The sequence below is a fragment of the Puntigrus tetrazona genome, chromosome 22 (assembly GCF_018831695.1).
Source record: "Puntigrus tetrazona isolate hp1 chromosome 22, ASM1883169v1, whole genome shotgun sequence".
In the NCBI taxonomy this organism is placed as follows: domain Eukaryota; kingdom Metazoa; phylum Chordata; class Actinopteri; order Cypriniformes; family Cyprinidae; genus Puntigrus; species Puntigrus tetrazona.
In genome coordinates this window covers 4,466,601-4,479,074 of record NC_056720.1, presented here as the reverse complement: position 1 = coordinate 4,479,074, position 12,474 = coordinate 4,466,601, and the positions used below count along the sequence as shown (strand labels likewise).

The window sequence follows — 12,474 nt, the reverse complement described above, 5'->3', positions numbered from 1 at the left end:
GTTCAGCGACAGATCTGATCTAAAGAGACCCGCTGAATCCTCCCCCGACTGACTTTGAGTTCATTTACACGTAACACGTTATGATTATGTGTGTGTGCGCGTATAAGGTGTATACGAATAGAATTAAAATGTTGTCTGTCTGATACAAGATTTTAGTTTTTGACATACATAAATACACATTATTCGTTATTTCTGGAGGTTTTTTACTTTTTTCATTTGATAGTTTCTAAAAAAATTAAATTAAATAAAAAAAAAATACTAATAAATGTGTTCGACTGCGTATGAAAGTATGGAAAATGAGTTTAGTCACCCTAAATGTTATAATATGAATCAAATGTTATAGATTTTTTTATTATTATTTCGTTGTTATAACGTTTTTGTAAAGAATATCTCTCACTGGCAGTCTTAAGTGTCACACAAGTCAAACTGAAACCCCTCTGAGGCCTGACTTCCTTCAGAAATATCATCTGATCTGTTTGAAGATGAGAGGATGGCCATTTTGATGTGTGTTCAGTTTGTAGGTGAAGGGCTTCTTCCTGTCCTGCTTTCACGAGCTCCGCGTTTGACTTCCCTCCGCGCAACAGCTTTAGAGTCAAACGACAAACGCTTCTGTTCACCAGTGTAGCTTGATTTATTACCTTTTTTTTTTCGTTAGAATTTTGTATGGTTGCTTACAATGCAACAGACGTGATAAATTGCACCAAAGGGAAGACTGCGATGTTTCTATAGGTTTTTCTAAAGAGAGAACGGCGTGATCACGTGACTCTCTGGTTTATACTTTAAAGCAAGGTGGGCCGGTGGTTTTAGCAGTGGCTATTTACTCAGTTTTCTTAGTGATGGTATTATGGTGGCCTCGCGTTTCATATCTTCGGGTCGTACGGATCTCACCATTGCCCTGCCTTGTGGTCTTCATTGGACTGAAGGGTTTTTGGTGTTTAAACAAAGCAAGTAAAAAAAAAAACAAAGACAGTAAGAAAATAAAATCTTTGCACTTTTAATATTAAAATAGCAGTTTTGATTGATTCCTGAGCTTTTTGAAGGAAGTCAGCTTTTTTCAGTTAAATGAATAAAAAGTATGAAAAGATTCAAACAGCAAGACTTTTGATATTCCTTTATGGCATGCTATGAATTCTGACAAAACACAACAGAAGTGTACACCTTTAGGTTTTACGGTATTTTGCAGTTTTTTTCTTGATTTTACAGCAAAATAAATAAATATGCATTGCGTTAACAGTATTTTGTTTTAATGCCTTGTAATTTTATCAAATGTATTATTTTCATGTCTCGGTTGCTGTTGGGTCTGGATGCCCCTTTAAGGTTCTTTCCCACCGAAGTCACTCCTGTTAAAATAAAGACACGACAATTTTCAAAGAGCTCGGTTGCAAGCGAGAGCAAAACTGTCCAGTCTGCCTTGGTTTGCATCTGAAAGCCCCACCAGAAAACCTCCTTTTTATTGTGAAAAGATAAGAAAACACACCACGTCACAAAGTGGAGCATCATATCATCACAGCGTGACTCGTCCAAGGTTGAGTTCTGAGTTTAAGACTGTCTTCCCAAAATTCGCGAGAAAGCGGCCTTGGTATGCGATAAACAGGAACTGAGTCCAAGATATGAGAGAACAAGCAATCCTTGAAGATATGCACACACATCTGCTCTGGAAATTTCCATCATGCAGTCAAGTGACAACATTAAATCATAGAAAATCATATTTCATCTAACAGTTAATATTTTGTCAGTTATTTGTTTCAGCATTTACAACCTATTGCAATACAATACAGTAACAATGCTGTAACAAATTGTTCTAGCATTGTTGATACCAGTAGGGTATTTATTAAAGATATACGTTCTTTTCCCTCTTTCTCTGGCTTTAGAAATTCTTCTCCAGGCTCCATCTGAATCTTCAGGTGTGGTCTTGATAAAACAGGTTGAACAGTTTTACCAGGGCACGTGACAAACAGTAAACGCTTCTTTCATTTTGCATTCAATAAAGAAGAACGCGATTACGCTTGTGCATTTAAACGAACAAACAAATCGGTATTTTGTGAAACTATGGTAAAAATGAGGCCCTTTATTTTCCTGTTACTGTGTGCATTCGTGGCGGGTGAGTACGTTTATTTGTTAGCGTCTCTATATTTGTGCTATATATCCCCACTATCCCCAAAGTGGCTATGATTGTGAGTTTGTTTCTTCTCCAGGCGTTCAAACAGACGATGTGTCCATGATGGAGGGGAATTCTGTCACTCTACACACAGGTTTAAAAACGCGAGGCAAACATACGAAAATTAAATGGTATTTCAATGACATCCCAATAGCCCAAAGCAAAGGGTCTTGGAGTAAGCTATTTATTAATGCTCAGTGTGATGGACTATTCAGAGACAGACTGAAGCTGAACAATCACACAGGTGATCTGACCGTCACAGACATCAAGACTTCCAATGCAGGGCATTATAGACTACAGATCATCAGAAAAAGCAGCAACATACAAAAAATGTTCATTGTTGCTGTTCAGGGTAGGTTACTGACCTTTAAAACATGATGTAAATGCTTGGCATTGATTTCTTTTCATTTCATCATCACTGTGTTTGCTATGCTTTCAGCAAAAGTTCATATACAAACTTCTTGTTTTGTGTTTCAGGTGTTTCCGCTTTAGTAAAAGAGGATGTGCTAGTGCAGGAAGGAGAGTCTGTCACTTTAGATCCTGGTGTAAAAAACCCAAGCGATATGATGACGTGGTATTTTAATGACACTCTCATCGCTGAGATCAATGGAAATCAAAGTTACATCTGTACTGATATTCAGTGTGATGAGAGATTCGGAGACAGGCTGGAGATGGATCATCAGACTGGATCTCTGACCATCACGAACACCACAATCACAGACTCTGGACTTTATAAACTACAGATGAGCAGCGGCTTCATAAAGAACTTCAGTGTTACTGTCACTGGTAAGCATCATTTAGACGGTCAGAGTAATTTTAACTCTTTATATGTTAAATTCAGAAGGTTGAATCCTGACTTAACAAGGAGGAGTTGGGGATGGAGGAGGGTGAAGGACCTAAGTTATGGGTTCTGTGATAGCGTGACCTCCCAGAACTAATGCTACGCTTCATCTTTAACCATGAGGCTGATGAGTGAACGTGTGAATCTATGATTTTCTTCTGTTGTTAGTTTAGATGCATACATTATGAATCCGTACATCCTCACGATTATTACGCTTATCTTTTTTTTCCCTCAAGGTAATTTGGTTGCGCCATATAGTGATTCTGATGTTCATTTTGTGTCTCTGGAGGAGAACGATTCAGTCATTCTGCACACTGATGTTGAAACAAGGCAACAAAGAAAGATTCAATGGTATTTTTATGATGTTCTTATAGCTGAGATCACTGGAGATCTCAGTTTTATCTGTACAGATGTTCAGTGTAGTAAAGGCACTGAGAGATTCAGAGGAAGACTCAAGCTGGACAATCAGACCGGATCTCTGACCATCACAAACGCCAGATACACAGATTTAGGACGATATAAACTACAGATCAACGGCGGCAGCAGTAAAAAGATCTTTGGTGTTATTGTCAGTGGTGAGTTATAAATAATCAAATAATTTAGTTTGTAACAATAGCATTTACTCATTCTTTTTTACAAATATTCTAATATTCATATTCTACCTTGGCACCAAATTCACTTTATGTTATATATTTACATGTAGAATACATTTGCGAGTGAATAATACTTTCTTCCAGTAGGTTTCACGGAGACGACATCACAGAAAGAAGGAAAATCTGTTACTTTTTATGATGATCTAATAAAACACAGATTTAATGTGTTGAAGTGGTATTTCAAAGACACTCTCATCGCTGAGTTCAATGCGGATCTCAGGTATCATTGTGTAGACGAACAGTGCGATGAAAGTAATGAGGGATTCAGAGACAGACTGGATTTGGGTTGGACTGGATCTCTGACCATCAGAAACACCAGAACCACAGACTCTGGAGGTTATTATTTACACAGAAGCTGCAGCGTCGGCAGATACAGCATCATTAGGCGTTTCAGTCTCACTGTCACTGGTGAGTGAAATTTTATTATATATAGTGCATTGTAAAAAAAAATATGTAAAATTTATGGTAAAAAAATAAATAAATAACTAAATAAATATACACATCTGAACACAATGAAGTGATTAACAGAAACTAGGTTACACCGAGCACACGGAGAATGAAAACACACACGAAACAGTCCAGGGGTGTGACAGTAAAATACATTAAAACTGATTTTAAAAAACTAGGAAGAAACAAAAACACATCAAATTTGAAATGCAACATAGGGAATTCTGAGAATGTCAGTTATTTACTGTTTTTTTTCACTTGCAAAAATTATATACTACAGTAAAATTACATGTAATGTCCAACAATTTTCACCGTATAATTAGGGGAACTTACCGTTAACCATTTAACAGGTTTTAACCGTAGCATTTTTACATTTTTATCATATCACCTTCGCATGCATGCTAAAGTAACATTTTTTTTTAGAGCGTAAAAGTTTATATACATGAAAAACTTACAAATGATGCCATTTATCAGAAGAAAATATCAAAGTGTCAGTTGCTCTCCAGTTATAATGACCTTCTGCCCATTAGCTGTTCAAGATCCAGGTGTGTCTCCAGTTCCTGTGGTATTAATTATTGTCGGTGTTCCGCTGGCAGTTACTTTCCTTCTCTGTTGCCTGTGCATACTAGTGGAACGGTGAGTACCGTATCCGTTGACACTGGAAATCAACCCTAAAACACCACTTCCTTTGTCGCCTTGCCCACGTAAATGCACAAACGCAAAATACAAGAGTGAATCATACCTGAAGCACAGTAAAACATTGCATTACAAAAACAAGAACAAAACATGAATGCACAGCACAAAAGCCATGGCTGGTTGTTAGTCAACAGTCATAAATACAGAGGCCCTAGAATGAAGATTGTTTGGGGGTTTGGAGGCATAATCCACAGAGAAACCCTGATTTACATGTGTGCATTTTTTAATTTTTTAAGGCTCATAAATTGGTCAGTGTTGATTTTGAATGATTTTGTTGACGAAATAGAGCAAAAACAGGCAATATAGTGTCTAAAAGTCTATTAATTAACTTTTTGATTATTGAGCTGTTATAGAAATCTAGATAACGTTTGTAATCAAGGCCATTTTTTCATGTGAAATTGATGATATATATGTATATATAATGTTTTTAATACTCGATCATGTTATCACAAGCTACATATCACACACTCCTACCACTGAAGCATCTCAGATGAGAATATCTGTTATCTTTTTATCCTTGCAGCACCATAAGGAAATTATTGTACAAGTTGACTTTAGCTACATGTAACTTTACGTGTATTCTACACGTTTAGATCCTATGTTGTTATCATGGATGCTCATATTCAGGATATTCTGTATTTCATTTCTTTCAGCACCAAATGCACCCGAAAAACAAGAAGAGGACCAGTTTAAGACTTTTGATGGTTTGCAAAGCTTACCGTCAGATGTTTGATTGCTAGTTGACTGTTTGAGTTGCGTTTTTTTCTTTTGTTGTTGTTTATGAATCCTTTCAATTCATCTTTAGGGATAACAATTTTTATTTCTAATTTGTAATGACCATTATATATCCATAAAGTCGGATAAAAATCTGGTTCTTTTTAAAATCGTAGCAGTTTTAATAGTCGACACATTATTTTTTTATCGTTAAACACCGACGGTGTTCGACATTATGAGATACTTTTTAAAAGCAGATATATTTAGAGCAATTTCTTTTTTAATTTGTTTGAATACTATTTTAGCAATCCTTTTTAATTTGACATCCCTTCAGCCATTGAACCAAACAATGTCGCTTTGCTAACGGTTTCTTGTTTAAACAAAATAAAAATATTTCTGAGCCATCTAAATCAAATGATTCACATTTCAAACAGATAGTGGGCATAAACCTTGAAAGGTATATTGTTAGTGCACTAGATGGCGGTCTTTTATATTATACTCACTGCAGTGTAGGCACTTCAAGTATTGGTGACTTAAGCATTTTTTTATATTTATATTTAATTTTTTTTTATGTCCATATACATAACCATACTAGATGAATAATTTAAAGAACCTTCATTCCAAAATGATGTTGAAGAAGGCAAAAAAAGTAAAGCTAGAAGATTAAAATTAGAGGTCACTGCAAGGTCATTGCTAAGTCCTGCTTGAAGTTATGATTATGAGGGCAGTTTTTTTGGTATTCTGAGGCATGGTTTAAAAAGATATTCGAAAAAGAGCATTGATTAGAATTAGAGAACACCTACATACCTCCAAGTTATTGGCGTTAATCTGGCACCTATTTAAGTGTCAACATTCATCCTATTTTCAAGACGGTGGGCCACTCTAAGATCACTGAAACCCCCTAGATGAAGGTCAAAAGGATGACGCTTTTAGCCTTTGAAAGAGAGGCAGATCATTCCAAACCTGTCGCTTTGAAATATTCATGCTAACGATGGCGCTAGTTTGTACAAAAAAACTAGTCCTTCGAGAAAGACAAGTGCACGAGAAGACAGGATCATGCAGAGATAGTCTCAATGAGAAATTGCTTGCTGGCTGAACAGGGTTAAGATCGGTTTAAGAGAAAGTAAAAGTAAAGTGATTTGTGGTGCGGTGACCCATAAGCATTTAACTAACATAAGAGTAGTGTATACGCCTACACTTCTAGCTGATTACTCACTTCCTCCGCTTACAATGCTTTGGCAAACCTCAAGTATAACTATATTGACGAACAGTAACAATCATTTATAACATTAACTTATTTAACCGTAAATATGAACCGCTAAGTGTTTGTAGAACTGTCGCTAGTGTTGTTTTTGTAAGGTAGATGTGAAACTGTGAGTATCCTGGGCAGGAATGGAAAAAAAAAAAAATAAGAACACCTACAACCACACGCTATTCATAGACACACTGCAGACACCTCAGAAACAAACATCAACCGCAAACGTCCAACTTACACAAAAACTCCACTCGGCGCATAATACTATTACTGTACAGAAGGAAATAAGTGTTTTGAATCTAGAGAATTACACATATAGTTGAGAGACTTTAAAGACACGGCTCAAAAATGCATTTATCATCACATAAACATCACCCCAAACCCAAATCTCCAGAACATCTATACATCCAAGTCCAGACAACCAATGTCTTCAAGCTTCGAAAAATGCATTAAGAGATTTATTCGCTTATATGATGCACATGCATAGAGTTCATTGAATATAAAACCGCAATAAGTGTTGTTTCTGCACATCGAACAAGCTTTTATTTAGCTTTTGAAGCTGCAGACCTTTAATGGATGGACAAAAGGTAACAGAACATCAAAGAGAACATTTCCTGAAGTCTTGCATGTGACACCGGCCAAAACTCATCGCTAGACTTTATACGGACGTTTAAGTGGTAATACAGATAGGGTACAGCTCAGGAAAAGCTCGATCACCTTGTCATGATGATAGGTGCATACACCACGTTGTCCTCGTTTTTAACATTCTGTAAAAAAAACCACATCGGAAAAGATATAATAATAACCGAATTATAATGGCAGAAACGGTGCATTCGTAAAAACTGTATATGTCTCAAGAGAACATGAGATGGATTTAGATTTAAGATCAGATTTTACATTGGCAAAATGTTTATTCTCAAAACTAAAAATAATGTGGTACTACACAGTCACTAGTATAGTACTTTTAAAAGGGACATATTAATGATAGAAGAGATTATAAAAAATAGTCAACTTTGATTTCTCGGTAACTATAAGTGCTCTTACGGTATTATAGTGAATGTATAATGAACATGACGCGGGTGCTACAGGAAAATGGACCATTTTTCAAAAGCCTAAAGAAGTGTGACCCTCTTTGAACAGACCTTTGAACCATTTCTTTGGTAGAAAAGTCGTAAGTGGCTTTCTCATTTTAGTGGTTCACATGAAACATTTCTAGCCTGCGAGCTTGCGGTCTGTTACATGACATCTTGGTGCAAAGAGTTTGTGACATCTATCAGCCGTTCTTGACATAGTATTGACGTAAATTGCCAAATCCGCTGCTTGTTTCTGCTAAAATAAACATTTACTGTGCACTTTATCTACTTTTATAATTGAACTATTGAACGTTGTATGTATTGTACGTATGAGTGCAGTCATGAGGCTTTCATACACATGTCTTGACTCAGAGACCAAATAAATATCTTACCGCTGGTGCATTTCTTTTGTAGATCGTTGGCTCAGCATAAGTTATCATTTCCTCACAGGTCTGAACTGTTTAAACAACGATAGATCAAACAGGCTTATAAATCAATCTTAACTAGATCTGATTCATTACAACATCATTATAAAGACTCAAATGTAATCGCTAATACATACAATTAAATAAAAGCACCACTAAAAATTGTAATTTTGTCTATTAATTAAAGTATATTGCCTTCTTTGTCAGTTTTTCCACATTTCTTGCAGATGCAGTACATCACGACGGCAGCGACGATCAACAGAGATCCAGAAATCAGCGCTATGTACAATAATGGTAAGCCTCGATCTGCAATGAACATGAGTGAATCTGTCGGCTTGATCTATATATCAATCCAAATCATTGTTAATATCAGCTCAAACATACCTGGACATGACAAACAAAGTTCACAGACGTCCAGATGTGTGGTCTGGTTTCTGATGGGGTTGTTGATCACACAGCTGTAGGTGTTTTTATCCTGATGTTCCACCTCCAGAGGTAGAGAGAGACTGATGCTGAGATCAGACACACTGATGCTGGACAATAAACTGTTTCCTTTGTACCAGGAGAGAGTCACATGACCCACGTTCACCGCCGAACACAACAATGAACAATTTGATGATGAAGATGATGATAGATTTTCTGAAAAATCTCTAGTGATGTTAGGGACGGGGAGACGAGCTGAAAAACATGAATTCAAAGCAGAAATATAAAACAAGCTAAAGCTCAATTATCAGAATTGGTGTTGTCATGGTGATTATCACAAACAATATTATGACTTAGTCCTTGGTTTCTTTTGAATCAGATGAAGTCAGGTTACAGTAAGGTGTCTACACTAGAAGCCAACGAGGTCAATCTTGAAACAATAATATTTTAACTGTTCAGTTGAGTCTACATTTACAACACAACACCATAAACCTTCAACAACTAAAAAAAAATCTAACATATTTATTTATTAATTACTTAAACAATTAACAGACAAGCTTTAAGAAAAGGAATTAATGGACTTAAGCTTATAGGCTTCACTTTTCTGCAATGCAATGCAAGTCCCTCGCTGTAACCTTGACTATTTTTTCTTTTTTTTTGTGGTAAGCAATCGTATGCCATAAATTATGAATTTGAATGCAAAACATTCCTTTAATAAAACAGGAATCTGCACAACACTCAACAAATGATGTCTCAACTCACCATAGACAGAAACTCTGTGGTTGATGTTTTTTAAACTAAATTCTTTGGATGATACTTTAATTCCACTTATCTCTACTTCATAATCTCCGGCGTGTGGAGTTGAGATGTTCGTGATGGTCAGAGATCCAGTTTGATCGTCTATCTTCAGTCTGTCTCTGAATCTCTCATCGGTGTAATTATGTGTGAAAATCCCAAAAAGTCTGCTGCATTCAATAATTAGAGCCTTTTTAGATCCATATTTCCACAGTATGCTGCTATATTCACGCATTTCAGTGAGATCGGTGTTTAAAGTGACAGAATCTCCCTCCATCACTGACACCGATTCACCAAACACACCTAGAGATAATACATATTGTATAACAATTAATGCTCTTCTCGGTGTAGAAAACCTGTGATCTTTAAAAGCAGAAAAACCACCGAACTAAATAAAAACAGATATATGAACAGATAGACGTGAATTATTAATTTGATCTTAAACATCTAGACCTTACACGAAGTTATCATATTTATGTATTTGTCTCATTACAACAGGCTCGTCGGAAAGAGACCTGAATCCGAAGTAGATCTCACAACAGTATCTGTGAACTGTAAAAAGCGACAGCAGAAGATGATCACTTAGATCACTTACCGGTCAGACAACACCAACAGAACAGAAGTGTGTGGAACATTTCCTTCAGTTGTTCAGCGACAGATCTGATCTAAAGAGACCCGCTGAATCCTCCCCCGACTGACTTTGAGCCCGCTATAGTTCACACGTGACACGTTATGATTGCGTATTGATTCTGCGTATGGATATAAATATATAAAATGCTGTCCGTTTGATAGAGATTTTAGTTTTTGACACACACATGCACACTGACTGTGCTCCTTTATACTATTTACGTTTGCAGTTTTTTGATCGATTTTTTTTTTTTTTTAATGATCAAAAAAGCTAGATTAGTCGTCCTAAATGTAGTGCTAAATTTTGCAGGTTTTAAATGCTTTAAATGATTGGAAACTGTGTACCTGCTTAAGTGTCACACAAGCAGCTCAGCATCTGAGTCAAACTGAAACCTGCTGTGGCCTGATTTCTGATCTGATCTGTTTATGAAGATGAGAGGATGGCCATTTTGATGTGTGTTCAGTTTGTAGGTGAAGGGCTTCTTCCTGTCCTGCTTTCACGAGCTCCGCGTTTGACTTCCCTCCGCGCAACAGCTTTAGAGTCAAACGACAAACGCTTCTGTTCACCAGTGTAGCTTTCATTGATTTATTTTTCAATGTAATTACAAAAATGTTAAATTCGTTCTTAAATGAACTCTTTCATTATTACGAATGGGTGATGAATTACACAAACATAAAAAAAAGTTGGTGAATGGTGGAATTATAAGACGTTTTGTTTAATGCTTTGAAGCAAGGATTAGCAATGCTTTTGGCAGTAGATATTATATACGGAAAATAGCTTATTTTCTTAGTGATAGATGCTATTATATGTTTCATATATTCAGGTCCTATGGATCTTATTCTGAATGCACATATTAATGTCTTGCCTTGTGGTCTTCCAATGGACCAAAAGGTCTTTAGTGTTTAAACAAAACAAGTAAGAAAAGAAAAAGTATTTTGCAGTATTTTTTGGAATATTACAGGTCTTTTATTTTTACATTGAGACACCAAACAATCCCTTTCTTCTAATTAAGCTCCTTAAACAAGTGTCTTGTATATGCAGTTCACATTTTAGGCCGAATTGTGGAGCTTGGAAAGCTAAATAGTTTGTACACTAGATGGTGCTCTATTATAGTTTGCATACTAACTGCAGTGTAGACACTTTATATTGAAGTCCCCTACCGGCCAATGCAAGACCCTTTCTTTACACAGCTCTCGGACTGCAATTAACTTAACAATACTGCATGAAAAAGCTTTCTCTCGCTGAGAAACAACCTTAAAAGCACTTCTAGGCTTGTTTTGAGTTCATTTGCTTAGAAGCACTAAAACAGCATTTCTGCTCATAAAAAGTCAAGAATTAAGCAAATTGTGCTTTTTGAGCTCTAATATGACTTTTTGTGTCCAAAACTAGAACATAACATAACAATACAATTAGAGTAATAATGAAAGAACATTTCATTTTAAAATGATGATGAAGCATGCAGGTGACTGACATTTGGGAGAGAGGACTGTTTTTATAAAAGGGTTAGAATTTGATTAGGTCCACAACGATTTAGCTATTTGTAGAAAGCTCAATTCAATATCTATTAATCTGTTTTTTTCCTGTATGTTTGTTTATTGTAATTCTCTTTTTGGTAGCAATTTCATATGTAGGCCTAACCCTAAGTCGGTACAATTTTTAAGCACTTTCTATTATGAACTACATCAAAACGTAATTTTCCATGAGAAATCTGCCATATTCCTTTCATAGTATTTATAGGATATGATTTAGCTAAACGATCCATGCAATGCGTGTGAAATAACAACTGATAAGACACCTTTTATACAACTTGAATCACAGCAATAGATAATCATTTGAGTAAATAAAAACATGTAAGAATAAAACAGCGAGACTTTTGATCTGTGTATATGGAATTCTAGAAAGACCAATCATTTCATCTTGCTGCAGTCTGTTCCTTTATGAAAAAGCACTTCAAACTAAAAACATGAAAGTTATGACAGATAGCCTGCAGCTGTTAAAGAGGGGTATGTTTATGATGGTCTGATTTCTTTGAAATCTGTTGATATTGTAAAGACTTAAAGCCGGAAGACTTCCCAGCAGCTGTTGTGTTTGTGTTCCAGGTCTTCCTGCTGTCGAAGTAAATAAAATGATGAAATCTGTCACTAATGGTGAACTTGTTACTTCATTTAATAATAAATCAATAACGAACTATGCAATAGCATTGTATTTTAATGACACTAACTATACAGATGTCTATTACAAAGATGGCACTGAGAGATTCAGAGACAGATTGAAGCTGTATCATCAGATTGGATCTCCGACCATCACGTACACCAACCACAGATGTAGGCTTGGTTCGTAGATCTGTGGTTTAAATTATTTGCTTG

General features: G+C 36.0%; 2 protein-coding genes across 5 annotated transcripts; one reads left to right on the top strand and one right to left on the bottom strand.

Moving 5' to 3' along the window:
• The first annotated feature begins 1,965 nt into the window (after window positions 1-1,965).
• Window positions 1,966-7,136, top strand: LOC122327355. Of its 4 annotated transcripts, XM_043222664.1 has the most exons (8): window positions 1,966-2,101; window positions 2,196-2,289; window positions 2,374-2,510; window positions 2,636-2,944; window positions 3,236-3,574; window positions 3,737-4,060; window positions 4,630-4,735; window positions 5,449-7,136. In XM_043222664.1, the coding sequence occupies exons 3-8, from the start codon at window positions 2,489-2,491 to the stop codon at window positions 5,486-5,488; spliced, it is 1,140 nt and encodes a 379-aa protein (XP_043078599.1). In that variant the 5' UTR covers window positions 1,966-2,101; window positions 2,196-2,289; window positions 2,374-2,488; the 3' UTR covers window positions 5,489-7,136. The 4 variants fall into 4 exon arrangements, with proteins under 4 accessions (XP_043078599.1, XP_043078596.1, XP_043078595.1 ...); XM_043222661.1 differs by having other exon boundaries at window positions 2,196-2,510; window positions 3,740-4,060; XM_043222660.1 differs by having other exon boundaries at window positions 2,196-2,510.
• Window positions 7,137-7,281: 145 nt separating this feature from the next.
• On the bottom strand, window positions 7,282-10,293 carry LOC122327458 (SLAM family member 5-like). Its single transcript, XM_043222843.1, has 6 exons — window positions 10,076-10,293; window positions 9,448-9,783; window positions 8,647-8,940; window positions 8,458-8,568; window positions 8,230-8,294; window positions 7,282-7,531 (listed from the first exon to the last, which is right to left on the bottom strand). The coding sequence occupies exons 1-6, from the start codon at window positions 10,113-10,115 to the stop codon at window positions 7,478-7,480; spliced, it is 900 nt and encodes a 299-aa protein (XP_043078778.1). The 5' UTR covers window positions 10,116-10,293; the 3' UTR covers window positions 7,282-7,477.
• Between the last annotated feature and the right edge of the window lie 2,181 nt (window positions 10,294-12,474).

Coding starts and splice junctions, on each gene's coding strand:
- LOC122327458 (XM_043222843.1), bottom strand. CDS start 10,115: ATGTTCCACACACTTCTGTTCTGTTGGTGTTGTCTGACCG. Junction 9,784..10,075: donor CTGTTGGTGTTGTCTGACCG/GTAAGTGATCTA, acceptor TATTATCTCTAG/GTGTGTTTGGTGAATCGGTG. Junction 8,569..8,646: donor ACTTTGTTTGTCATGTCCAG/GTATGTTTGAGC, acceptor TGTTCATTGCAG/ATCGAGGCTTACCATTATTG.
- LOC122327355 (XM_043222660.1), top strand. CDS start 2,050: ATGGTAAAAATGAGGCCCTTTATTTTCCTGTTACTGTGTGCATTCGTG. Junction 4,061..4,629: donor TTTCAGTCTCACTGTCACTG/GTGAGTGAAATT, acceptor TCTGCCCATTAG/CTGTTCAAGATCCAGGTGTG. Junction 4,736..5,448: donor CTGTGCATACTAGTGGAACG/GTGAGTACCGTA, acceptor CATTTCTTTCAG/CACCAAATGCACCCGAAAAA.